Source organism: Microchirus variegatus (assembly GCF_963457635.1).
Source record: "Microchirus variegatus genome assembly, chromosome: 16".
Classification (NCBI taxonomy): Eukaryota; Metazoa; Chordata; class Actinopteri; order Pleuronectiformes; family Soleidae; genus Microchirus; species Microchirus variegatus.
Genome location: NC_139817.1, coordinates 3993452 through 4021422, shown reverse-complemented (window position 1 = coordinate 4021422; position 27971 = coordinate 3993452). Strand labels below are relative to the sequence as shown.

At 40.2% G+C, this 27971-nt stretch overlaps 1 protein-coding gene across 1 annotated transcript; it reads left to right on the top strand.

The window, feature by feature from the left end:
- Positions 1 to 170: 170 nt before the first annotated feature.
- Positions 171 to 27702, top strand: xpo4 (exportin 4). Its single transcript, XM_083903037.1, has 18 exons — positions 171 to 250; positions 2889 to 3046; positions 10612 to 10786; positions 12576 to 12752; positions 12851 to 12993; positions 13083 to 13228; positions 13813 to 13990; positions 17370 to 17529; positions 17622 to 17791; positions 19051 to 19225; positions 21572 to 21778; positions 21874 to 21960; positions 23230 to 23410; positions 23496 to 23617; positions 23713 to 23843; positions 24287 to 24404; positions 24558 to 24650; positions 25630 to 27702. Exons 2-18 carry the CDS (start codon positions 2919 to 2921, stop codon positions 25825 to 25827), a joined length of 2589 nt encoding a protein of 862 aa, XP_083759163.1. The 5' UTR covers positions 171 to 250; positions 2889 to 2918; the 3' UTR covers positions 25828 to 27702.
- The last annotated feature ends 269 nt before the right edge of the window (positions 27703 to 27971 follow it).

Sequence of the window (27971 nt, the reverse complement as noted above, 5' to 3'; positions counted from 1 at the left end):
TGCTGTCCCGAGCGCTCTGAGCGGCGGAGGAGGAGGCGGCGGCGGCGGCGGTTCGGAGCCAAGAAATCGCTCTCGCTCTCCGGGTTCGATTGAGTCGGTCTGTGCCCCCTGGGTGGAGAGAGGGGGGGCGTGTGATTGTTTGTTTCTGACCAGGGTCACGGTGGTGTGTGTCTGAAGATAGACGTGTTGAAAAACCTCGCCTCGCCATATTTTTTTTTTTTTGCTGCCGCTTCAGCGTGAGAGTCAGCGAGTGAGTATTTGTTTTCTGACAGGTTCACTTTGAATTTAAAAAGCATCAGAATCAGGAGTCTCTGCCTCTGCCCACAGGAGCTATAAAAAGTCTTTAAATTTGATTTTACCGAGGCTTCTTTTTGTGTGTGTGTGTTTTTTTTTTCCCCCCTTGCTCGCCATAGTAACGTAATAGTTTCTAACTGTTTTTGTAACGCGGTCGCGGTCGCGGAGACGTAATGCTGTTGTAAACTGCGAGTGACACTGCGAGCGTGGCAGCGTTTGTGTTGCACCGTCACTGTCGTTTTTTTAGGAAGCTGCAACTGAAGACTTGATTTTTAACCGGTAAAATTCAGAAGAATTCAGTGTGATTACAATGAAAAGAATATTTGATGTCACTAAAGTAAACGCCGCCTTAATATTTTTACAATCGATGTTTATGATGTGTGAAATGTCGCTCGGCGGTGACGACAGTCGATCGCCATGGTTACGCCAAACTCCAGGCCCCGTCGACCTTTTATTGTTAATTAAATTAACAATTTCAGATTTAATTTAGCTCATAATTATGGCTGGGAAATAAGTGAAACACAATTTACATCATATAAGGTTTAATATTAGGCTTATTTAATGTTTTACGCTCTGTACAAACTTAGTTTGAGACGTGAAAATAATTTGAAAAATCAGTTTTCAAATCAGATTTTGTGTTGCACAGATGTTTAAAATCACAATTAATTGTTTAGTTTTCACTCTAGAACAAAACTTTTTGACATTTCATCACGATAAAAACCTAATATATGATTATTTTATAACTGTTTAAAAAGAATATGATTAATTAAAAAAGAAAATCTGTAAAATGGTAAATATTGAACTTTAATATGAAGTAAAAAGTAAAATTGTGAATATTAAAGTTTAGAAATAACACAAAATGTTTCCATTTCACAACTTTATGTTGTTTTCTGTTTGTAAAGGTGTTTAAAATCACAATTTATTATTGACTTTTTAAGCTCAATCACATTTTATCATGATAATTATTGATGATTTAATCTCCACTCAACTTAAAATCTAACTTTTTCAAGCTCCTCGTCCTCTTTTATTTTTCCCATGAATGTGATAAGAATAATTAGCCGTCGTGACAAAATAAAGTTTAGAAATAACCCAGAGACGTCCTTTAAAAAACGTACGATTGACAAAATACGGGCTTTATCAAGCGCAGACTTTATTTTTACGTTTGAAGAGCGTCGCTGTGCAGCCATTGTCGCTGAAGTGTTCGTCGCTCAGACGCTGAAACCGCAGTCACCACCGAAGATAAAAGAGCCTCAGCGGCTTCAGTGTTTCGTGTTTATTCTTCTTCTTCTTCTTCTTCTTTCTGTCGTGGACAAACAAATCCTCAGTTCGACCTCAGCCCTGTCATTTCACTGCGACACTATCGGCACTTTCAGGGCTCGTAAACGTCTAATTCTGACTCTGTGTGTGAAACAATACAGAGCGGTGAGTTAAAGGACGCTCTGTTGTTTTTCCTTCTTTCTTCTTCTTCTTCTTCTTTTTCCGTCCTCGTTGTCTCTCTCTCTCTCTCTCTCTCGGTGATGCAGGTGGGCAAGCGGACAAAAGTGAAACCATCTGTGCTTGTTAAAAGTGACAGAGCGCAGGGGTTTTTCCACATATTTTTAGCTCGTCTGTTCTTTTTTTTCCCCCCTCGCTGAACTGTGTGCACTTACTGTATTTCCAGAGATGTTCAGATATCCCAGATATACCTGCTGCTGCTTATGCTTATGCTGCTTGTGCTGTTTTATTCAGTCGTACACTGCTAAAACGGATTAATCTGTTGATTATTTTCGGTTCTCAAATGTTTGTAAATGTCTCGTTTTGTCCGCAAACCAAAGTTTTTTAGTTAATATAGAAAATATGGCATAGTTGTTGCTTTTTAAATATCCTGCAGTTGCATTTGAAACACTGGTATTGTAGGTGTAAAGGTTTAAAAGGTGCTTAATCACTGATTTGAAATTAAATGTAATAATTAATTAACGGGGAAAGTTACTGCCCGACTATTAGTGACTTATTTGGTTCATAAAATGTCAGTTTTTTTTGTCCACAAACCAAAACAATTGAGTTTTAATGATTTATTTGTTATATTTGAGCAAAGAAACCCAGAAAAATATTTAAGTCGACATTTTAAGAAAATCTGAATTACTTTAATTTAATTATGGAATAATGACCACGATTCGTTTTAGTAATCAATTAATACTCAAGTAACTGGAATATAACAACATTTTAAATAACCTAAAATAATAATAACCTAAAATATAGTTGTTTTCGGGCCCCTCCTCCTCATTTTTTTGATTAGTGTTATATACATTTTAGATATTGTATATTTTCTTTTGATTGATATTGATTATGTTTAAAGTAAGGCTGTTAATTAAAGTGTTAATTAAGTGTAAAACATGTACATAGGCAGGTTTTATAGGTCGGCCTGCAACGATTATTCGATAAACGGATTACTAAATTAATTGGTTAATCAGTTTAAGAGGTTGTTGTTGTTTTTTAATAATTAAAATGAACTTTCTTAAAAGTGTAAATTTGCTAGGTTTTAGTTTTTGAAAACTTTATATAAAAATCCAAAGAACACATAACGAGACAGACGTTCTCTCTCTCTCCGTCCTCAGGTGCACAGGAAGATCCGGGAGGACTCGGACATGGCCCAGGATTCTCTGCAGTGTTTGGCCCAGCTGGCCTCCATGCACGGGCCCGTCTTCCCCGACGAGAGCGCGCAGGTGTCGTACCTGGCTCACCTGGTGGAGGGGCTGCTGAGCATGATCAACGGGTACGTGTCATCATCATCATTATCGTCATCATCGTCATCTCATCTCTGTCTCGCGATTTATCAGTTTTAGCGATCAGTCTGTCTCTCTGTCTGTTAGCAACATAGCTCGAAAAAGTCGCGGACGGATTTGGATCAAATTTTCAGGAAATGTCCGCAATGGGATCAGGAACAAGTGATTACATTTTGGCTGTGATCCGTAGACGCTAGCGATATTTCTATCGCTAGTTTGTGCGGGGGGCTGAGCTGCCTTGCGCTCTCCGTGTGCTTTTCTAGTTATAGTGAGTTTGAGTTATTAGTTATAAGTGCGGGGGTTTCTCGATTAAGTCGCAACAAAGAGGTCAAAGGTCATAAAGTCGCCACCGTGAGGAGACATGAGCTCAAAATATTTTCGATTAATCGATCGCTAATTTAATCGTCGATTCGCCGCTTTGACGCTTTTTCCTCACGATTAAAACAAAGATTTCTGATTTCGCAGCTTCTTAAATGTGAATCTTTTTGAGGTTTGGGAGTCTCACACATCGACATTTTTCAACAACTAATTGATTCATGGATCGATAAAGAAAATGAATCGCCAGACTGAGAGATTACGAGAATAATCATTAGTACCCGCCCTATAATAGGGTGCATGCTGGATTAAAGCTGGAATAGAAGCATGAATAGTTGATGTAAAGGAAGGAATATACATTGGAATCTTTCCCTTTTTTGTCAAACAATTGTATAAACAATGTGGTTTTTTTTTGGGAAGCAAAATACTAAAAACAAATCCACAATTCTGACTTAATTCTCATAATTCAGGTATTCTGTTTTCTAAAAGCATTGTTTATTTGGTTTATTCTGTGTGAAATAAAGATCCAGGCTTTAGGGAACAACTGTAATACAGAATCTGAGAGGATTCTCAAAGGATTCAGGATTTATTTCTATTTTTGTTTAAAAAAAAAAAGAGAAATTTCACATACGTCCTCTTTCATACAGATTGACACCTTTTAACAGAGTATATCACATGTTTTAAGTGTAGAAGCAACAACGATTCTGTAATAACTGTATAATATATTAATACACAAAAGAGTTTTTCCTAAATTCTGCTGCGTCACTCGTGTCCATCAGTGTCTTTTTGAACTGAGATCTAAACTTTATTAAATATAACTCTGACGTAAGGCCGCATTTCATAGATTTATTGCACGACACTAAAGTGAATTAACTTCCCCCTCTTTTTTTGTGCTTAGGGAAAATGAAAAAGGCTTCTCGTCGTCATTCAAGAAGCAGTAAATTTTGACTTGAACACGAGCCGCGCTCGCTCTTTAATGAAGTGCGTGATTGAGGTTAATGCAGGTAAAAGTCACTTTCCCCTCATTGATTTGACTCTTATAAAACACTTAATGTGCATTTAAAAAGCCCTTTTAATGTGTGTCACCAGTCACTCCGTCCTTCGCAGCACATGTTTTGTTTTTCGACGACAATCTCAAGGATTCCGTGTTTTCGTCCAGAGAGACTCAACAGTGGCCCTCGCTGCTGTATTCACAGGAAAAACGCTCGCATGTTGAGTCTGTCTCTGTAGTTTTTTTTTAACGGCCCTGTGATTCGTCGCTCCTGTAACAAAATGGATTTCACCCGGAGCTTATGTTTCCCAGATGCCGAGGAAAAAAACCCAAACATTTTTGGTGAAATTAGATCAAATTATGCAGTTATTCTTCTCACAGAGACGCTGTTTTTCAACCAGAGAGAGTAGAGTAGAAGAGGGGAGGAAATACACCAACGCTAGCAACCGTTTAAAAACAGTGGTAAATATTGGGGAGCGCTTGCGTTGCGTTTATGTTATACAATGGTTTTTTTAATCTGATCACGACCTCCAGCCCCCGGAGCTCTGCAGTTACCTCACGCAATCTGAAAAACATGTCGATTCTCGTCGAGATTACGTCCGCCGATAACGCGCTGTTGGCGTTACTCGGCTATTTTAAACAGCGCCGCGAGTCGATCGTTCCTCTGGAAGCTGCGCGGCCAAATATTTTCAGATTTTTTTTCTCTTTTCAGCTTCTTGAATGTGAATATTTTCTACTTTCTTTGCCCCGTGCAACACATAAATCGTCTTTTTCAACCACACAGTGAATCGATTCAATTGGAAAATTGAATATGACAATAATCGTCATCGTTTCAGCCCTAAAGCAGTATCGTTTCTTTAATTATCATGATTGTTGCATCAATTTTGAAGATTTTTCCACATTAACCATAACATTGTTATGTTATGGTTCCATAAAGCCATCAACCGTGTGCCAATATTCCAATGATTTGTGTCATCTGGGCTAAAACAAATGATTCCATCTTCTTATTTCTTAAAATCTCCCCTTAAGGTGACTTTGAGTGCAAATATATTGTTATAAATGTCAAAATTGATTATTTTATCCCACAAGTTAAAGCTTAAGAAACCGATTTTAACTTATTTACGAGCAGAAAACAACAAACCGAGAACCTAACTAGCTCCTACCAACTGATATTGGTGTAAATTGCTTGCTTTTATTGTGAAAATCCTTTTAAGATACAGCCAGTTCATGCTCTCGTTTCACGATTACATCTGCATCACAAACCCCCAACAGGTTTCCAGTGGAATAAACTGCACGTAGTCGAGTGTTCAGCTCAATTTATTCTGCTGAAAATCCCTTCACTAGGCAGCTGTGAACCTGGGTGTTCCAAGGCAGAGGAAATAAAGGTTGTCATGTCTTTTTTTCTTTTGCTTTCTTTATCCCTTAAGCTCAGCTCAAAGCCAATTTTCCTTCACATTTTCTTCCCGCCTCTCGACTTCAGCGCTGGTGTCACCGCCGACCCGGCGTGCAATCACAGCTTTCAATCAGAAATAATCCCACGCTCCACATCGACTCACCTTGTCTTGCTTCTGCAGTGACCTACAGACGGTTTTTACCTTTTTTGTTTTACTTCATTTAACGGACTCCTGCTACGCTAAATATGGTCCTTTTTATATTAGAATTCATATGGTTGGCGTTTAATTGGCATAAAGAGGCCAGAGGATTGGAAGTATGAAGCGTGTAATCTTAAATCATATTTTGAGTTGTGTATTTCTTGTCACTTGGTCTCACCGGCAGCTGTTTGGCGGGTTATTGATCGTCCCTGCGTGTGGCACGGGGGATTCAGTGTGTGTTTTGGTCTGCAGGTAGATGCATTAAAGGAGATTACTGCTCTGTTTTTAGACGTAGCAACAGCAGCAGCAGCAGCAGCAGCAGCAGCAGCGGTGGGGTGAAGCTGCAGTGAGATCCCTCCAGGGTTTAACATAGAAGCAGTATTTTAAGACCGTTCCATTCCCCGCACCTGTTTTAAAAATGCACGTTTAACATTTACGTGCTGCAGGTTAACTCAATTTACACCTGGTTTTCCCCAATTCTGTGTCCGATATGAATATTGATCGATACCAATTTGACGTACAAATCTGTTAAACACGTTTTTTTAGCATAACACGACTAAAAATGCTATTGCTAACTCTTATTTACGTTTTTACAGCGGTATACAGTATAACCAATATATACTGGTACTGATGCCATGCATCATATCGGCTCATCCATTTTGGTTTATAATTTTCCAAAAGACAAGAAAATCTAAACTGTATTGAGTTAATGGGAGCAGCTAATTTAATGCATTCAATGACCCTCGTAAATTTGAGCGTAGAGGAGCAAGTTTAAGGTGCATTCAAGGAGTCCCGTAAATGTCAACACTTCAGCCAATACCGATAGATTATCTGATGAATTGTTTTCTTTGACAGTTTTTGTGTCGTACAGTCTTTTTAAGTCTTACGCTCACCGTTGACGGACCTCCGTTTGACCCTGTGCATGCTGTTATGATGAGATCGTCTTCCCCCATCTTCACGATCTCCCCGCTTGGTTTCGACCTCGACCGCGGGGGCTTTGCTGCCATAGCTCCTCGTAGACGACGTGTTATCGGTTTTCAGCTGCACTTAATTCAAATTCTCTGATAGCATCGGGTTCTTTTCACTCTCGGCAAACAAACGTCCAGGCTCGTATTACATGGGTTTTTTGACCAATCCACTTATGGTTTGATGTTTAAGATTAAAGTTGACCCAAATGAGCTGAAGGAGCTTTGTCTAGTTTTTCGGCTTTAGAGAAGAACCATTTATTTACTCCTGTAATCAGGAATGGAGCTTTTTAAATCTCACTAACTAATAATAGGAATGAGCATTTCGAGCTAAAATGCTATTTGTATAGTCAACGGTTCAATTGTATCTGGCATTCTTAACGCCAGTCAGGGTTCCCACAGGTCCTTGGATTCGGTTTTTCTTCAGTATTTTGAGCTGAGAGGAGCAAGTTTGAGGTGCATTCAAGAAATCTCGTAAACTACAACACTTCTGTAAAACACAACTTTTGTTTTTATAAATGCAATCATTGATAATAACATTGGTTTTCTTTAGCGCCGGGCACGTTAACAGCGTCAACGTTTACGCAGAACACGTTTCCATGACCACTGACCGGAACAAAGACGTGTGTTGAGTTCAGGCACCGTTAGCTGCGTTAGCTCCTTTAGCGAACTTTACATTAGAAATGGAGTATTAAACGAAAAGAGCAGCGCTACAAATAATGCGCGTAAAACTTGCCGTCGCACGCGTCTTTTTGCGGGCCAGTCGTCATGGAAACGCGTCAATAACTGCCGTTAACGTACCCAGCACTGGTTTTCTTATCTTTTTAGTAGAGTTTCGTTTGCTAGTAATGGTTCGGTTTGGTGCGGTACATCTTTTTTTGCGTTTTTATTAGGGATAACCCTTCCCAAAGCGTTCCATATTCCAGTACCCTTCCCTTTGGGTTACCAGAGTGATGGTACCTCATACTCAAAGACGCCATGTCCATCCTTACTTTATAGCAGTAACTAAATCTGATTTATGGAAGAAGAAGACGATAAATGTGAATAGAAGTTCCAGGAAAAGAGACGTGCCTTTATCCGAGGCTAACGAGTACAGTACGAGCATCTCATGTTCATGTGTGTGTGGGTGTGTCTGCTGTCGGCATGGTTCTGATCTGAATTAAGGGGCAACTCTCCTGTGTATAAATAACTGACACACACACATTACAGAGAGAACACCAGCTCCCTCTAAAGCATGTGATACACTGAGTCGGGGTCTCTCTCTCTCTTTTTTCACCGCTCACAGCCTCACTCTCTCTCTCGCTCTCTCTCTGTAATCACCTATTCTTGGAGCGTTTTTCCAATTGCCTCATCGGAAAACCATGCGGGGAGGGATGGTCGATCTGCAGTGATTGAACATTTCTGCTCGCAATTTAACTCCCATCTTATAGGGGTTAGTTCAGCCTCTCACACACACACACACACACACACACACACACACACACACACTCTGTTCCTCTTCTGACTTCAAATACACTCAGGATAACGTAACCTTTGCTATTCCCGGTGCTCAAATGTAACCGCAGAAATGTACAGACGTGAGAGGAAACGTACAAAAAGGCGTCTTTTTCTATTAATCGAGATGTTTAAAGAAGAGCTCTAAGGCCAGAGTTTGGCCCCGTGATTTGTCCAGTCGCAGATGTTTCCTGTCGGCGTACGTTTACTGTATTTAAACAAAAACATATTATATTTATTGGAATTATACACAGAAAATTCCAATATGTTTGACGTCAATTAGAAACGGTGTCTTTGTCATTTTCAGTTCCAGAAATTCAGTTCCTGAATTAAAATATCAAATGTTAGCTCCGTATTATCGCCGTGTGGATGGCATGCATTCAAGGAATCTCGTAAATTTGTGTTTTTGCCAATAATGTTGTATTTGCAAGGTAAAAAAATTGAGGGGAAAATGCCTGAAATTTTTGCCTTTAATAATCGATTGATATGCTATTTCCTTCATTGATTGATGAGTTGTTTGGTCCATTAAACATCAGAAAACAGTGAAAAATGTTGATTCCGACCTCAAAATGATGACTTTTAAGGATTTCTTTGTTTTATGAAGCAAAGAAAAACAGGAAATATTCACATTTAAGAGGCTGGAGATTCACGTCACATCGATTTAACCATGGAGTAAGTCGTTGTTGCAGAACCATGTGCTCGTGTACGATATATTTATATATATATGTCGTGACGCGACAAAATAAAATTCCGTGGCCCGCCGACTTCCTCGCATGCTCGGCGCGTGACGCTCAAACGCAGCCACTTAGTTTCCACTACATCACGCTAACAAAGTGCCGACATTTGCGCCCTGACCAAGCCTCGTTCTGTGAAGACCCCGCGGGCTCCTGGGAACTCACATGAGCACGTGTGATATTACAACTATTTAAACCGTCTCCATCCGAGACGCTCGACGGCACTTTGTACTCGTAGTGCTTTTAAATATTCCATACCAAATGAGTCTCTAATTAAATATATATATGTGTATTTATGTATGTGTGTGTGTGTATATATAATCTCTATATATAAATAGTTATATATAGTTTCTTTTTATGTTCAATGAAGGATATTTACGTGTGTTAGAAGCAATAAACCTGACTTTAAATATGGTCAAATTGACCAGTGACCTCTTTAAATACGAATGCATCCATTCCTTGTATTTTTATAATCGATATATATATAATATTTAGTGTATTTCACACATTTATTCCCTGAATTAATGTGATTTTTTTAATCAATGCAACAGCCTTTAAAACCAGGAAATGTCAGCACAGATACTTTAAGAGATGGTGGTTTATAAGTGGTAAGAGTAGGTCACACTAAATACTTGACATTTTTACCTGTTATTTTAAAACTACTGACAGAAAATGTCGATCAGTGTTTTTTCATCATGATTCATTGACGATCCATTTGTTATTGGAGCAAAGAAACCGGAAAATATTCACATTTAAGAAGCTGAAAAATCACAAAACTTGATTTGATTATCAAAAAAAAACACTTCAACTAATTAATTGATTATCTATGAATTCGTTTGGTCTGGAAAAATAGCAGAAAATGTCTTTTCCAAACCTCAAAATGATGAAGAAGCTGAAAAATCACGTTTATCCAAAGACAAACTCGTTTAATGAGCAGTAATTGTTGTATTCCTACTTCTTAATCTGCTCCAGTATCTCCTCAATCTGACTGTTCAGATTAAGTGGTTGGATTTGTGCAAATTTGCGGCGAATTAAAACCATAAACCGCTTTCAAGAAATGAAGCGTGTGATGTGACGATAAGAGTCGCTTCAAATGGTTGCAATTCCACGAGTGGATCACGTCGTCCCAGAACTGTCTGAACTGTGGACGGCAGAAATACCGTAAAAATAACCTCACATGCAGCTGTGGAAACCTTGTCGGGAGTCACGTTGCCCACGAGTTTTGGATCAATTTTCATGGCCCTCGTTTCCAAACCGCCGTCACCAGCGCGTAAAACTGCAAAGTGACCTCAGCTTAGCCTCGGCCTCACCCGGGAGAGAAGGAGAGGGTGGAAAAAGTCTTTCCTCTGGCGGCGGCGGCAGCAGCAGCAGGATTGAAAATGTGCGACGTTTGGAGCCAACGTCGGCGTCGCAGAATGTTTTTATTAGATCTCCCGTCATTTTTTTATCATCTCGCGTTCCCAGGATTGAGATCGAGGACTCGGAGGCGGTGGGCATCTCCAATATCATCTCCAACCTGATCACCATGTTCCCGCGCAGCGTTCTGACCGCGCTGCCCAGCGAGCTCTTCACCTCCTTCATCAACTGCCTCACGCTGCTCACCTGCTCGTTTGGACGCAGCGCCGCGCTGGAGGAGGTGGTGAGTGACGACTTCTGTGTGTGTGTGTGTCTGTCTGTCTGTCTGTCTGTCTGTCTGTCTGTCTGTCTGTCTGTCTGTCTGTCTGTCTGTCTGTCTGTCTGTCTGTCTGTCTGTTCAACTTTGTTTATGCTCTGTCACTGTTAAATGTTCTTCATTAAAAGCCCTTTGTTTGCTCACAACACATCACTCGATGTAAACTTAAATAAAAAATAAAAAAAACACTAATGCATCATGGGTAGTCTCGTATAAAGTACCTTAAAGTTGCCACATGTAAGAATGTGGCCAAAAACGGTTACTACATTGGTATTCAAACTACCGAGGTCTTTTAGGCTTCGTTTTCTGACCTAACTGGCAACCCGTGGTTGCTCGGCGGCTGAGACTCTACTGACTGCAATGATTGATAGATGGCGGTAGGTGGCGCCACATGCCAAAACATGATTTGCAGTCTGCAAAATATTTTTTAATGCAAATATTGTGTCTGTACTGTTGTTGTCGGTGAGTTCAGTTTGTTATATGAACATTATTCCTGAGTCTCTGTGACATATTAGGAGGATTTTATAGCCAGTTGCTTTAGATTTATTACATAATGCACCTTTAAAGCTGCTACTTGAGTAAAAGTACAAGTTTCTTTACCAGAAAAGGACTTTAGTAGAACTTGAGTCACTTTTATATAATATTACTTGTGCTGGGCACGTTAACGGCGTCAACGTTAACGCACATTAGCGCATGCCGCGTTTCCACGTCAAGTTTATGCGACTCCCGATTTGTTAAAATGAGTCTGTAAAGTAACACTAAACTTTAAAAACAGAGGCACACGTACGCAGTAACACAGGTACGCTTGTTGTTTGTAACGCTGCTCTTTTCGTTTAATAAACAGACCGCTCCAGCTCGACTGTAGGCGCGCTAACGGTGCTAAAGGAGCTAACGCCGCTAACTGGTAAACGGTTGCTGGACTCCGGTTCACGAGGGCACTACCACTTTTTTAATTGATGTTGATTTATTTTACTTTTAAAGGCTACCAACTGGCCTTAGCAGGTTTTCTGGGGGAAACCCTGTGGTATGAATCTTACACTCCAGTCCAGCTTGTTTTTGCCGTTTTGTGTCTGTTTATCGTCCAAAGCAAGCAAACAAATAACAAAATGAGTCCTTGTATCCTATAATCCAGTAATCTCGCATACATAACTCAGGTTATGCCCAAAAGCGATCCTAATAAATAACAAAAACTCACATTTGCTTACCAAAACGAGTAAATATATCAACAAAAACATGGCTAAAGGGAGTAAAACTAAAATTCTGAAAATCAAAAATGTTATGAAAACATTTGTCTACGCAAATCATTAATAAACCAATTAAATACCAAACAAAAAGCTCCCACGGGGCATTTATAAGAACAATACAGTGCAACCGAACATTTAAAACATAAACAACAACAAAATTAAGGACAAAGAACATTTCGGAACAGATTTGTGTACTTTTGCCAACTTGTGTCAACAACAGTGGACATTTAACGAGCGTGTGCTGCTCTGCTTAACTCAAACGAAATGTTATTTTAATTATTTTAAGGTAAACAACAGAAATAAAAAGTCACTTTGACTTCTTTCCACTGTGTTAAAGTGGTTTGTTCTGGGTCTAAAGTGACCTGTGGTTTCTCTTTTTAAAAGGTTTAAAAGGTTTGTCGTCGTTTTGTTCCTTGACGTTTTGGCGGTAAAAACCCAAACCAGCCCCATAAAACGGAGATGAAGGAGCATTTACGTCCGTTTTTTTCACACGTTCTTCTCTCTCATCTCAGCTGGACAAGGACGACATGGTCTACATGGAGGCGTACGACAAGCTGCTGGAGTCGTGGCTGACGCTCGTGCAGGACGACGAGCACTTCCCCCGCGGCTGCTTCGTGCAGCCGGCCGTGCAGGTCTTCAACTCGTACATCCAGTGTCACATCGCCGCTCCCGACGGCACGAGAAACCTGGTACCGCTTTAAGATCTCGCCCGCTTGTTTACTTCATCTCAACTTTCCTGGAAACTGAATTGTTCTCCTCTTTACCTTTTTTTTTTTTTTTTTTAAAGTCTGTGAACGGCATCTCGTCTCATGACGAGGAGGAGATCAACGAGCTGCAGGAAGACGACAGGGAGCTGTTCTCAGACCAGCTGTCCAGCATCGGCATGCTGGGACGAGTGGCGGCCGACCACTGCATCCCCCTGCTCACGAGGTGAACGCCTTCGCCGTCTCTCGTCTCTCCTCGTCGCTTCCCTCATTCTATTAACTCGTTATTTAAAGATAATTACTCTGCATTTCCAGTTTGCTGGAGGACCGCGTGACGCGGGTGCACGGTCAACTCCAGAGGACGCAGCAGCACCTCATGGCCTCGACCGACCCGGGCTCCATGGACCGCAAAGTCCTGGACGACCTCTACGAGGACATCCACTGGCTCATACTGGTCTCAGGTCAGTTTATTCACGTAGAAAAACGTCATTTATTTCAGTTAAATCAATTCACACAGATTTTTTTTTTGGGTTTCCCCTTATGACGAAAGTCTGTAAAAATCTCTAATTAACCCTTTATTGGTCAACCGCCACTATATACACGCATACAATACAGTAAAGAGTCATTTTACTACACGTTGACGTCATAAAAGTGAATTAAAAAGGCACATTTAAAACAGCCAGAGTGTTGAACTCTTAAAACACGAAGAACGCGACTCGTTTAAATCAAAATAAAAAGTAAAACAAACACAAAATATGTGCCGGAAAAAAGTCAGAAGTGGGACTGAACTCCACCCTGTTTTTATTTTTACTTTGAGTTCATTAAACAGCGTCTGAATCAGCATCATTAAAGTGTTCAAAGCAGCTCTCGCCATTAATTTACTCTTTTCAGCTGCGTTAGAACGTCTGCCAAAAGAAAACGCCTTCAAGTCTGGAATATCGACTCTTTTTTTGTCTGTAATGTCGTGAATATTTCGTGTGTATATATATATATATATAAACACACATTCTTCCAGTAATCAAACCACGATCTGCTCTCTCTGCAGGGTACGTGTTGGCAGACGACCCCCAGGGCGAAACGCCGCTCATCCCCACAGAGGTGATGGAGTTCTCCATCAAGCACTCGACGGAGGTGGACATCAACACGACGCTGCAGATCCTGGGCTCGCCGGGGGAGAAGGCGTCGTCCATACCGGGCTGCAACCGCACAGACTCGGTCATCAGGTGAGACAGAAAGAAGGGGGAATCGTGAGCTTCTCAAATGTGGGTGGATAAAGCGCTAGAAAGTGAGTTGGTGAGGAAACAGTATGAGGCAGAGGAAGCGTCACAGAGTCGCAGATTCAAGGTCCAGACAAAGTAACAGTGAGATACGTGTTAGCACTTCATATTGTGCTGCAGTCCTTGGATGTTGTTACTGTGGCCGCCGCCGCCGCCGGGCGAGACAACCGTTAAACTCTCGCCCAGAATAGATTTGTCTTCTCTAAGTGCGTCGGCAAGGCTCAGAGTCTGCACGACATCAAAGTGATGCCACGTAAAAAAAAATAAAAATAAAACAACAATCTGTTCCATCTTTAGTCTCAAAAACAAAAAGTATATCGGAATGAGTTGAAATTCACCGTCATAATGGTCGACATCGCTCTGAACAAGGATCTGTTGAAAATATTTGCAAACCTCTTAAGGAATAATTTTAATGAATTTTTGAAATCCAGGAAATGAGCCATTTGCCCTGATGCACTTTGACAGTGAGCTGAGTTTCTTCTAAAAAACAAAAAGTATCTCGGATGACTTGAAATTCACCGTCATAATAGTCGGCATCGCCCTGAACAAGGATCCGTTGAAAATATTTGCAAAACTCTTAAGGAATAATTTTAATGAATTTTTGAAATCCAGGAAATGAGCCATTTGCCCTGATGCACTTTGACAGTGAGCTGAGTTTTTTCTCAAAAACAAAAAGTATCTCGGAATGACTTGAAATTCACCGTCATAATAGTCGAGATCGCTCTGAACAAGGATCTGTTGAAAATATTTGCAAACCTCTTAAGGAATAATTTTAATGAATTTTTGAAATCCAGGAAATTAGTAATTTGCCCTGATGCACTTTGACAGTGAGCTGAGTTTTTTCTCAAAAACAAAAAGTATCTCGGAATGACTTGAAATTCACCGTCATAATAGTCGGCATCGCTCTGAACAAGGATCTGTTGAAAATATTTGCAAACCTCTTAAGGAATAATTTTAATGAATTTTTGAATTTCAGGAAATGAGCCATTTGCCCTGATGCACTTTGACAGTGAGCTGAGTTTTTTCTCAAAAACAAAAAGTATCTTGGAATGACTTGAAATTCACCGTCATAATAGTCGACATCGCTCTGAACAAGGATCTGTTGAAAATATTTGCAAACTTCTTAAGGAATAATTTTAATGAATTTTTGAAATTCAGGAAGTGAGCCATTTGCCCTGATGCACTTTGACAGTGAGTTGAGTTTTTTCTCAAAAATAAAAAGTATCTCGGAATAACTTGAAATTTACCATCATAATAGTCGGCATCGCCCTGAACAAGGATCCGGTGAAAATATTTGCAAACCTCTTAAGGAATAATTTTAATGAATTTTTGAATTTCAGGAAATGAGCCATTGCCCTGATGCACTTTGACAGTGAGCTGAGTTTTTTCTCAAAAACAAAAAGTATCTTGGAATGACTTGAAATTCACCGTCATAATAGTCGACATCGCTCTGAACAAGGATCCGGTAAAAATATTTGCAAACCTCTTAAGGAATAATTTTAATGAATTTTTGAAATTCAGAAATTCACCATCATAATAGTCGGACAACAACGTCCCCGTCTTGTCTGCGGTGAATAAATCCATTTTTGTTGGGGTGTGAAGAAGACATGTTTGACTTTGAGTTTGTTGATAGTAAATGGGTGAGTAAAGATAATCATGTTTTGTTGCTGCAGTGACAGAATAAAAGCTGCTCCGACTCCAGCAGCAGCTTTTATTCTCTTCTGCTCTGCAGCACAAAATGACAACAGGCAGCAGATGACGAGACGACGCCGCTCAATAAAAATCACTGAACAATAATTGCGTCTGCAGGGCCTCAGATGTCTGACTCTGGAAACTCATTTTCAGCCTGTTCTCCCACAAAAATGTGTCGCATGCATTAAACTGCACTGCAGTCATGTTACTGTGTGTAGGGCTTCACAATATATCTACTTTTATACTTATATTTATTTACATCATTCTATATCCATATATATCCCAATATAAATCAAATAAATATTTCTGTTATGCTGGGCGACGTGTCGTATAAATAATATGTGTGTATTTTTGGTCTGTATCCAGATATAGGAGCTGCTTAAAGAGTGAGAGTGACTGTAAATACACTCTGAAATAAAATATAAGCTACTGTTTACGATCTGTTTCAGTCATGATACAATAATATCATGATATTTAAGTCATGATACAATAATATCACGATATTTAATTCACGATACAATATTATCACGATATTTGAGTCACAATACAATATCACGATATTTAATTCATGATACAATATTATCACAATATTTAAGTCACGATACGATATCACAATATTTTAGACAGGTTACGATATAATCATGATATTTAAACCTGTACGATATCACAATATTTCAGTCGCATTATGATATTTAAGTAACAATACGATATTATCACGATAATTAAGTTTGTATATTATCACAATATTTAAGGCACGATATGATATTAGTGCGATATTTAGGCCACGATCCGATATTATCATGATATTTAAGACCCCATACAATATTATCACAATATTTAGGCCACAATATGATATTATGACGATATTGGAAAAATACTGTGGGTATTGTTGCGATATACAATATAATGTTAATATATAACATTACGTTTATTTGTATCATCAGTTAAAAAAATTGGAAACTAAAAGAAAATGATATAAGTGATATAATGACGATAAATATGGTCAAATTCTGCCACAACACAAACGATTAGGCTTAAAATCGGCAACTTTTATCACGATATGACAATATCCAAAATCTAAGGACATACTGTATCTCGTCTCAGGTCACGATAAATAGATCAAATATTGATTCAAGAGTGCGATTATAACTCATTGTTTGTACACAATCAGGATTATTATGTCCTCACGTGTGTTTGTTGGAGCCTCGGCACAAAATAACGCCTCTAAACAATAAAATGGACCTTGACATTGTTGTGACGTGAATCTCTCGTTATTGTTATTGTAGAGTGTTTCACGACAATTTGTGTGTGTGTGGATAATCACTGTGACGACAGTGACAGTGATATTGTCTGCTGAAGGTCGTTCAAGCGTCGCTCAGGTGTGTGTGTGTGTGTGTGTGTGTGGCGATGATGAGTGCGGCGGCCGGCGATATCACATTTCCTCGCGGCGAAACAGGGCCTCGTAAATGTCACCGTGGTTTGTTTTCTGCTAACAATGTGAAACTGTGCCCTGTCCTCTAAGCCCTCTGTCTGTCCCTTTGTCCCCCTGTCCCTTTATACAAGGACTGTGTGTGATTGGAAATGTCTCAAACTGACGTTTGGTCTCTTCTTCTTCTTCTTCTTCTGGTCTCAGGTTACTGTCGGCCGTGTTGCGGACGTCGGAGGTGGAGTCCAGGGCGAGCCGAGCGAGTCTCACCGACCTCCTGAGTCCACAGATGGGGAAGGACATCATGTGGTTCCTCCGACGCTGGGCCAAGACGTACCTGCTGATGGACGAGAAGCTTTACGAGCAGGTCTGAGGACTCTTTTTCTCTCTCCACTGAGCCTTCTTTAAACCTCAGTTATATCCTTCTAACAACATCTCTGGTCTCCTCCCCCTCCTCAGATCAGCATCCCGCTCAGCACGGCGTTCGGCGCAGACACGGAGGGAGCCCAGTGGATTGTGGGATACCTCCTGGAGAAGGTGATCAGCAACCTGTCGGTGTGGAGCTCCGAGGTGGAGCTGTCCAACGACACGGTGGAGCTGCTGGTGACGCTGGTGGAGAAGAGGGAGAGGTGAGTCTGGAGTCTGAGTCGACGTTAGACGTTGGAGGATGACGCACCTTTGATTTTTGGAAATTAAACTTGATTTTTCTTTAATGATCCAAGAATTTTATCAGTTACTTACAAAATAATCATAACCAATGTTCAAAATGCTGTTTAGTCGTAGCTCTGCAGTGACATTAGGCTGTTTATATATGAATTTATATAGATAAAGGCACTTACTTTATCTATACTCTTACTTTAGAGAGTCAGGAACCAAAGTAAGTTAAAGGAGCTTTACCCATAATGCAATATATGCAAAAAGAAATCAGGTTTTCATAAAATATCAAGTCACAATATATCACAATATTTAGGTAGCGTTACAATATTTACCCGATATTTTAAGTAACAATACGATATTTTCACGATATTTAAGTAATAATACGACATTACTGCAATATTTAAGTAACAATACGATATTGTCATGATATTTAAGGCACAATGTCACAATATTTAAGTCGCATTACAATACTTTCGCGATATTTAAGTCACAATATGATATTTTTGCGATATTTAAGGCACAATACGATATCACGATATTTTAGTAACAATACGATATCACGATATTTAAGTAACAATACGATATCAAAATATTTGTGTAACAATACGATATTGTCGCGATATTTAAGGCACAATACGATATCACAATATTTTAGTAACAATACGATATTATCACGATATTTGAGTAACAATACGATATCACAATATTTAAGGCACAATACGATATCAAAATATTTGTGTAACAATATGATATTGTCGCGATATTTAAGGCACAATACGATATCACAATATTTAAGTCGCATTACAATATTTTCGAGATATTTAAGTCACAGTATGATATTATCACCATATTTAAGTCACAATACGATATTATCCTGATATTTAAGTTTATATATTATCACGATATTTAAGTCACAATACGATATTATTGAGATATTTAGTCCGCGATACGATATTTTCACTATATTTAAGACCCCATACAATATTATCTCGATATTTAGGCCACAATATTTAATTTTGACTTTATTGCAAAAATAATGCTAAGTGAAATCGATCTCTGATCTGTCTCCAAAGTGATATTTCGCCACATAAAATATTTTAGTCTAATTTTATTCTTAGTTTAATTATTTATGCTAAATTGTATTGTTTTTCTGTCTATAAATAAAATCATTAGAGTCTTAATTTAGGACGACACCATCATCTCCATGATGGTTTTTCCTGTGTGTTTTTAGGGCGAACATCGTGGTGCAGTGTGAGAGCTGGTGGAACCTGGCTAAGCAGTTTGCCAGCAGGAGTCCTCCGCTCCACCTCCTGTCCAGCCCTGTGCAGAGGACACTGATGAAGGCGCTGGTGCTCGGAGGCTTCGCTCACATGGACTCTGACACCAAACAGCAATACTGGGCCGAGGTAACCACTTAAGATGTGATATAATCCTCGTTTTAAAGGAGAATTGTGTTATTTTAGCAGCCTCAGATGTGTAGTTGGTAGCACCTCCTCAACACATGGGATGTCGGCAAGAGATAATGTTGGAAATGGAGTCTTACACCTAAAAAGCCCCAGTTTTCCTCTCAAAAACATCTCAACCAGAGGAGAAGAAAGACAGGAGTCAGTGCAGTGGAGAGGAGTTGAAATAAATCTGTAAATACTCAAGTTTGTGATATCGGTAGAAGTAGATACTCGAGGTTGTGATATCTGTATCAGGATTTACTCGAGTTTGTGATATCGGTATAAGTAGATACTCAAGTTTGATAGTGGTAGATAGTTGTCCTTATGATATCGGTGTCAATAAATATCGGTAGATACTTGAGTTTGTGATATCGGTATAAGTAGATACTCAAGTTTGATATCCGTAGATACTCGTCTTTATGATATCGGTATCAATAAATATCGGTAGATACTCGAGTTTGTGATATCGGTAGATACTCAAGTTTTTGATATCGGTAGATGATCAAGTTTGTGATATCAGTAGATACTCGAGTTTGTGATATCGGTATAAGTAGATACTCAAGTTTGTGATATTGGTAGGTACTCGAGTTTGTGATATCGGTATCAGTAGATAACAGTAGATACTTGAGTTTGTGATATCGGTATAAGTAGACACTGGATTTTGTGATATCGGTATAAGTAGATACTTGAGTTTGTGATATCGGTATAAGTAGACACTGGATTTTGTGATATCGGTATAAGTAGATACTTGAGTTTGTGATATCGGTATAAGTAGACACTGGATTTTGTGATATCGGTATAAGTAGATACTTGAGTTTGTGATATCGGTAGATACTCAAGTTTGTAATATCGGTATCAGTAGATATCGGAAGATACTCGAGTTTATGATATCGGTATAAGCTGATACTCGAGTTTGTGATATATTGGTATCAGTAAATATTGGTAAATACTCAAGTTTATGATAGCGGTATAAGTAGATACTCGAGTTTGTGATATTGCTATCAATAGATACTCGAGTTTGTGGTATTGGTATCACAAAAAAGTGGTATCATCTCATCAAGCTAAATTCAAGTGTAATGTGTTTATATTAGTACTTCATTGTTGACGACACAAAGAAACAGGAATGTGAACGCGTCGGCTTTCGTCTTAATGAAAACGAGCGGCGACGGACGCCCGTCGATAAGATCCCGCATCTGACCCGGTCTTTGTCCGGTGAGTTTAACTTGATCCTGGTCTTAATCCCCGCAGGCCTCCGTCTTAATAAGCTGACAGTAGTAAACGGGGGTGTAAAGCCACAGCGACTCCATAGTAATTATGGAGGAGGGAGGAGAGAGAGGCTGAGACGCAGCTGTTGAATCTCACAGCTGCTTCACTCGGACGAGGAAGAGGAGACATCAGATATTTACCTTGATGCTCGCTAACGCTCACAAATGCCACAGACTCGTGTTACTCTAGAGTTTGCATTAACCCGGTTTCACAGTCAAATCTTTCCACACATAAAAATCCAATAGATGACAAATATACAGATGTATATTTAAAGAAGTGAATTTTGTGGGTGAGACGTCATCGTCTTTGTTTGTTTATTTAGTTGTATTCAATGTAACTACCGTCAGGCACTTTGGTTGTGTTTAAATGTGCTTTAAAAAGACATTGGATTGGAATAAATATAGATTTTCAAAAGTAAATATGTAAAAATGTATTAAAAGTCACTGATTTTTATCAATTATAGCAAATTAAAGTCAAATAATAATCTTAATTTTCATTTTTTTAATGTTGTAAAACTTAATAAATTAATGTTTTAATTAACTGTATTATAAATTTTAAGATTATATTTACATTAGAGCATATTTAACTATAAAAAAAAGTTTTTAAAAGTGGTTTATTAAGAGAAACCTTAAGGGAAAAGCCACAAAATGTCATTTTAGTGTCATAAAAAGAAGACGTAAAAAAGGCAACACTGCAGAAAAGTATAAAACAAAAAGAGTTAGAGGAGAGATGACATCATAAACACATAAAAATAAGGTCATAAAAAAAAGAACAATAAAACATAAAAATATATTCTCCTAATATCCATTCCAGTCCAGCTTTATGTGTAAAGCACTTTAAAACGACCACAGTGGACCAAAGTGCTGCAGAGAGTGATGAATAAAAGATATAAAAGCTCACATGAGACCGTATAAAACACATATAAATAAAACAAACGACGTCAATTAAAAGACATAAAACAAACGAAAATCCAAAGACAACGCTTTTATTTGACGGTCTCGGTTCAAACGCGGCCTCTGATTCTCGGTCGTCTGTCTCCAGGTTCTTCACCCGCTCCAGCAGCGTTTCCTCAACCTCATCAACCAGGAGAACTTTGCTCAGATCAGCCAGCAGGAGGCGGTCAAGCAGGAGATCGTGGCCACGCTGGAGGCGCTGTGCGGCATCGCCGAGGCCACGCAGATCGACAACGTGGCCTCGCTCTTCTCCTTCCTCATGGACTTCCTGTCCAGCTGCATCGGCCTCATGGAGGTAAACGAAGAAGACGAGAACGTCCCTCTTTTTAAAGAGTTTGCCGTTGAACTCACTCTTGATTGTTGTTGTTGTTGTTGTTGTTGTTGTTGCAGGTTTACAGCAACACTCCAGAGACGGTCAACCTCATTATCGAGGTGTTCGTGGAAGTCGCTCACAAGCAGATCTGTTACCTTGGAGAGGTGAGTGAAGAAATGCTCTCCGAAAGGCAGCGTACGTTAGCCCTGGACTACTACAGGTAGAATGACCTAGCAAGAGCTACCAGAACCTGTCAGCTCTTCCACGAATCACATCTTCTGTCCTGACTCTTACCTTCTACCCCGACCATCTCCTTCTGTCAGTCCACGAGTTCCTATCTCATGGAGTTCTTTCCAAGACTTCTTCTACGTAGCTTATTCCTCTCTTGAGAAGCTGCTGCTGCTGCTTTGGCTCCATCAAGTCCTTCAGCTGAGCTCAGGTCTTTGAAAACCCTGACACAGCTTAAATGTCCAGTTATACTTAGTTGTCTCTTATCAAAAAAGGGAAAGTAATGATACAGATTTCCACTCATTTGGAGCAAATTTGCTTCATCTCAAAATGCCATTTTCTGTTTTCTGAGCCATTTCCTTCAGGTTTTCAGGGCAGATGAGAAGGAATATTTTCGTGTTAAAGTAGAGACACAGAGCCAATAATTCCATATAATTCCAGCGCATCCGTCAGTTCATGTATCGCCCTGAAATTGTGCAGTTTTATGGTTAGTAAGGACGATTTCCGGTCTTAGCGTTAGGGGATAGGGAATATTTTCAGTATCGGAATCATGTTTTTTGACAGGAAAAACCAAACTAAATGTAAGAGCAGAAAATAAAAATCTGTAGAGATTGTTGTGTAATGTCAGAGGAGGAGCCCTGGCCTGAGCGAGAGGAACAAACTGTTTCTGTGGCCAGAGGTTTTTTGTCCTCATGGATCTTTAGACCTTCCAGACCAGGAGGGGGGGAGGCGTCAAACTGACCGTGTCCTCCTCAGAGTCCTGGAGGTTTACGGTTCCTCTCCACTGAGAAGATGATTCGCTGCAGCCCTGTCCACACCTCTGCTCTTGAGGACAGTCTCAACGCGTCAGCAAACCAAGACGTTTTAGACAATGCTTCGATTCCAACAGTTTGAGGAAGCTCCTTCGTTTCTATTCCAACACGTGGACAAACCAAGCACCGTAAAAGACATGGTTTGACTTGAGTGAGTTTGGCGCGGAAGGAACTCGACGACCTCAACCCCGTCGAGCTGGAACGGAGATCGCGAGCCAGAACCTTCTTCGTTCCAACGTCAGAGCCTTGACCTCAATAAACGCTCCAAAGAAACAAAAGCACGCTTCAAAATCTTCGAGTAACGTCTTCCAGAAAGAAGAAGATTGGAACGGTCCGCTCTTCCAAATACTTCTTCTCCTCCTGAGACTTTGTTTTCCCTTCTCGTCCTCGCAGACAAAGTCCATGAAGCTGTACGAGGCGTGCCTGACGCTGCTGCAGGTTTACTCCAAGAACAACCAGTGTCGGAAGCGGAGCGACGCCTCGGCCGAGGAGGACCAGTACCAGGACCTGCTGCTCATCATGGAGCTGCTCACCAACCTGCTCTCCAAGGAGTTCATCGACTTCAGCGACACAGGTCCGCTTTCATCATCCTCCTCCTCCTCGTTCGTCTTTTATAGTGACGTGAGATTAAATATTTTTCTCATATTGTTTTTAAAAAGATGAAGTGTTTAGAAATCAGGACCAGGGAACGCCGGCGACTAACCGGACAGTGTCTGCAGCAGATGTGGTTCTTTACGGTGTCAATATTGTTCTTCCGCTCATGTCTCAGGATCTGCTCAAGGTAAAACTGACACCTATAAAGTGTGGATATAAATATACACGCGTATATCACCACGTCGTGTCACATTAATCGTCTTCCCCCCCCCCCCTCTCCAGTTCCCGTCTCTGTGTAACCAGTACTACAAGCTCATCACCTTCATCTGCGAGATCTTCCCAGAGAAGATCCCTCAGCTGCCAGAGGAACTCTTCAAGAGCCTCATGTTCTCTCTGGAGCTCGGCATGACTTCGTATCCTTGAACCTCAGAGACGTTGAGATTTTTCACCAGATTGGTGTTTTATTTTGACAGATAGCATAAAAAGATCATTCTCAAGCGCTTTTTCAAGTTTTTTTTTACACCAGATCTTTTGGTTTTTCAGATTTACACACTTAATTTTGTCCTAGAAGCTTATTTTTGGAGTTTAAAGCTTGCAAAATCGAATGTTTAGTTTGAGTTTGAGTTATGAGTAAACCCTTCTTCTGTGTTAGTGTTTCACATCATTTCCATCTCAGAAAAGTCACTTTTAGTGTTTATTTTCTCGGCCTCAGTGACGTTTGCGTCAGAAATCGTCGTCGTTTCTGCTGCAGCTGCACATTTTCCTCATTCTTTCATGCTTTTCTTCACGGTTTCTTTCTTTCTTTCTTTCTTTCTTTGGTTGGTTTTTTGTTTTCCTTAGCGTTTGTTTTTGTCAGGATGAGTTCAGAGATCAGTCAGCTGTGTTTAGAGGCTTTGTCTCCTCTGGCCGAGCAGTGCGCCAAGAACCAGGAGAAGGACACGCCCCTTTTCGTCGCCACGCGTCACTTCCTCAAGGTACAAAAAAACCCAAAACATTTAACGTGATTTACCTAAAACTGTGTCTTCTTAAAGGCTCAGTTCATCCAAATAACAACTACACTTTGTTTTATTTATTTATTTATTTATATGTAATATAGCACACGTTTAATCCTTTATTTGGTTCTTCAGCTGGTGTTTGACATGCTGGTCCTGCAAAAACACAACACAGAGATGACGGTGGCAGCGGGAGAAGCTCTTTACACACTCGTGTGCCTGCACCAGGTGAGTGAATGAGTGAGTGAATGAGTGAGTTGTCGTGTTAGAAATGTTTAAAACAAAAGCTTCTTTCTCTTTTAACTTAATCTGTTAGTTTCACGTCAGAGGTTTGATTTACACAAACATTTACTTTCTGTTTTTCCACTAAAAAAACCTCCCACTTAAATCAAACAAACGCCATCGTGAGACGTCGTCTCCCTCGTGTTTAAGGACGATAAACGAGTCTCAGCTGTGTTTACTGGACTGTGGCGCCCTCTGGTGTCCGCTCTGTGCAAACACAGCTCTGGTTCTTTTGCTGCTTTAAACTGAATATTGTTGATGTTTTTAACAAATTCTTCTTAAATGTGAATATTTGCTCCAAACAACAAAGAAAATCATTAAATCTGATAAGTTTGTGGACAAAACAAGATCGTCTATTTAGAGGTTGCTCGACATTAGAGCAGAAACAATTCATCGATGAACCGATTATTAATCGATTACTAAATTAAAGGCGCCATATGTAAGAATGTGGCCAAAAACGGGTACTACACTCAAATTCAAAAATACCGAGGTCTTTTAGGTTTCGTTTTCTCCGCCATTGTAGCTCAGACGTAACTGGCAACCCCTGGTTGCTCAGCAGCTGAGACTCTACTGACTGCAATGATTGGTAGATGGCAGTAGGGAGCAGTTTTAATGCAAATATTTTGTCTGTACTGTTGTTGTTGGTGAGTTCAGTTTGTTATATGAACATTATTCCTGAGTCTCTGTGACATATTAGGAGGATTTTACGGCCAGTTGCTTTAGATTTATTACATAATGCACCTTTAATCGTATATTTTGATAGTCGATTAATGGGTTTGAACCTTTTTTTCATGATTAAAACAAGATTTGTGATCGTTTTAGCTTCTTAAATGTGAACATTCTTTGTTTCTTTGCTCCGTAAAACAAAGAAATCATTCAAACTGAATCATTTTGGTTTTTTGTATTTTCTTCCACTCTGCGTCAGGCTGAATACTCGGAGCTGGTGGAGACGCTGCTGTCGTCTCAAAGAGACGCCGTCATCTACCAGCGGCTCGCCGACGCCTTCAACAAGCTGACGGCGAGCAGCACGCCACCCGCCATGGACCGCAAGCAGAAGGTGGCGTTCCTCAAGAGCCTGGAGGAGTTTGTGGCCAACGTGGGCGGACTCCTCTGCGTCAAATAACCACTGGAAAAAAAAAAAAACACCTCTGCCTCGGAAAACACGCCCCCCCACAAACTCTGCCCCAATGAACTATGGGTAACGGAGAAAGAGACGGCGCTGAGGACTGAATGTTGACTCCGCCTCCACAGATTTTTCTTTATTTTTATTTCTTTAACCGTGTCCCCGCCCCCCCAAAAAAACAGCATGATTGACGGATTGGACGTTAACGATGAAGTGGTTGCCGTGGAGACTGAACTGCAGAGCAGACGGACTCAGGAGGGAGGTTCCTGTCCCGTCGTCGAGGGGCGGAGCAACAAGGTTGTTGTGCTCCTCCCCCTTTCACCTTCACACACACACAATCATCCATTCATTTGGACAGCCTTAAAAAAAAAAAAAAAAAAAAGCATCATCCCTTACCTTAACCCTAACCTTTGCTTAGTTCTTTTTTTAAATATGAGCTTCTGCCTCAGTAGGACCAGGTTTTGGTCTCCATGAGGACTACTGGTCCTGACGAGGTCCTCAAGAGGCCACCAATACAAGAAAGAGAAGAAGGTCAAACGAGTTGCTGCTGTTGAAAAGTGAAGTTTTTCTTCAGTCTGAGGTTTTTGTTGATGAATGTACACACACACACACACAGGTTCACTTAGATAACCTTGTGAGGACTCTATACACTCATACTCATACTAATGGTCCTGTGTTGGTCACAAATACAAGAATATTCACACACACTCTTCATTTTAACTGTTTTCAGGACTCTGCATTGACGCCCGTTCATTCAGACGACACTAAAGGTCTTCAAGAGGTGACAAATACAAGAAAACACCATGTTTCTCAGACACACACACACACATAGGTTCACGTAGCTATCCTTTTAAAGACTCTCCGTTGATTTCCATTCATTCTGACCTTAATGTTCTTTACAAGGTTTTTGTTTTTAGAGAAGGTCCTTTAGAGGTAACAAATACAAGAAAACACACACACACACACATGTTGCCCATTCGTTCCCACAGTGCCTTTGTCTTGTTGATTGTTTTACATGCGTTAGTGTGTGTGTGTGTGAACGTCATGTCGTACATGAAGTGACCATAGACCGGGGACATAAATAAAATGGACGCCATCTTCTCGGTAGCCGTCAGCCACCAGGGGGCGACGCAAAAGAGAACTCGATCACTGGTTTCTAATTCATTCCTACTCATTTGAGGTAAATTAGACGGATCGCATGATTGCGATTGGACGCCAGGTTTGATTGACAGCTGGAAATCGTCCAATGAGAGTTTCTCAAAAAGACGACGTCCATTTTCTAAGCCGACGTGAACGTCCACTGTTTAGCGTTGCCACGACGACGGAGACGCGGAGCACGGCTGTTTTTTTTTTTTTTACGAGGCTCGATGAATGAACCACATAGCACAGGACGAGGTGTTTGTTTGTTTGTTGAGGACGAGGATTGCGTTTCACTTAAGGGTGTACATATACAGTATATATACATAGATGTATAACGGTGGAATGTACCAGACGAGAAGCGGACTGAAGTGTTTTTATACGCCAGCAGAGGGCGCCGAGAGTTCATCAGCGTATGAACTCGGCCGAAGAGGGAGCAACTTTCTCTGCGTTTGATTTATTTTATTCTTTTGTTCGCAGTTTGTTTTTTGTTGTTGTTGTTGTTGTTGGATTGTAGTATTACGTCGTCGCGGGCGCCTCCCTGTGGACAGACAAAGACCTGCGAGACGCAGCGGGATTTCTAAAGTTTAGCAGATTAATTTCACTCTTCATCTTCATCATCATCATCATCTTCACACTGGATTGAAGCAGAGACTGTTGACGGACAGCAATAACAAAAACCAAAAATAAGAAAAGGAGCAGAGCCACTCGCTGACGCACCAACCTGGTTTATTGTAGAACGGCTGTTAATTTTGTGTTATTTTGTTGTTTTTGTTAATGAAGTGTAAAAGTGTACATAAAGTTATTGTATAAAAAATGTCGTCGTGGCCTCTGCTTTTTTTTGTCCCTCACGCGCGTCCTCGTCTGTTTGTAACGTCTTTTATCTACTTTATTAATAAAGATTATTACGGTTATTCGAGAAATTAATCATATTTAAATAATTTATCAGTTGAAATTTAAGAATTGTATTTTTTTTCCAGTCAAATCTTAATTAAAAAAGTGATTAT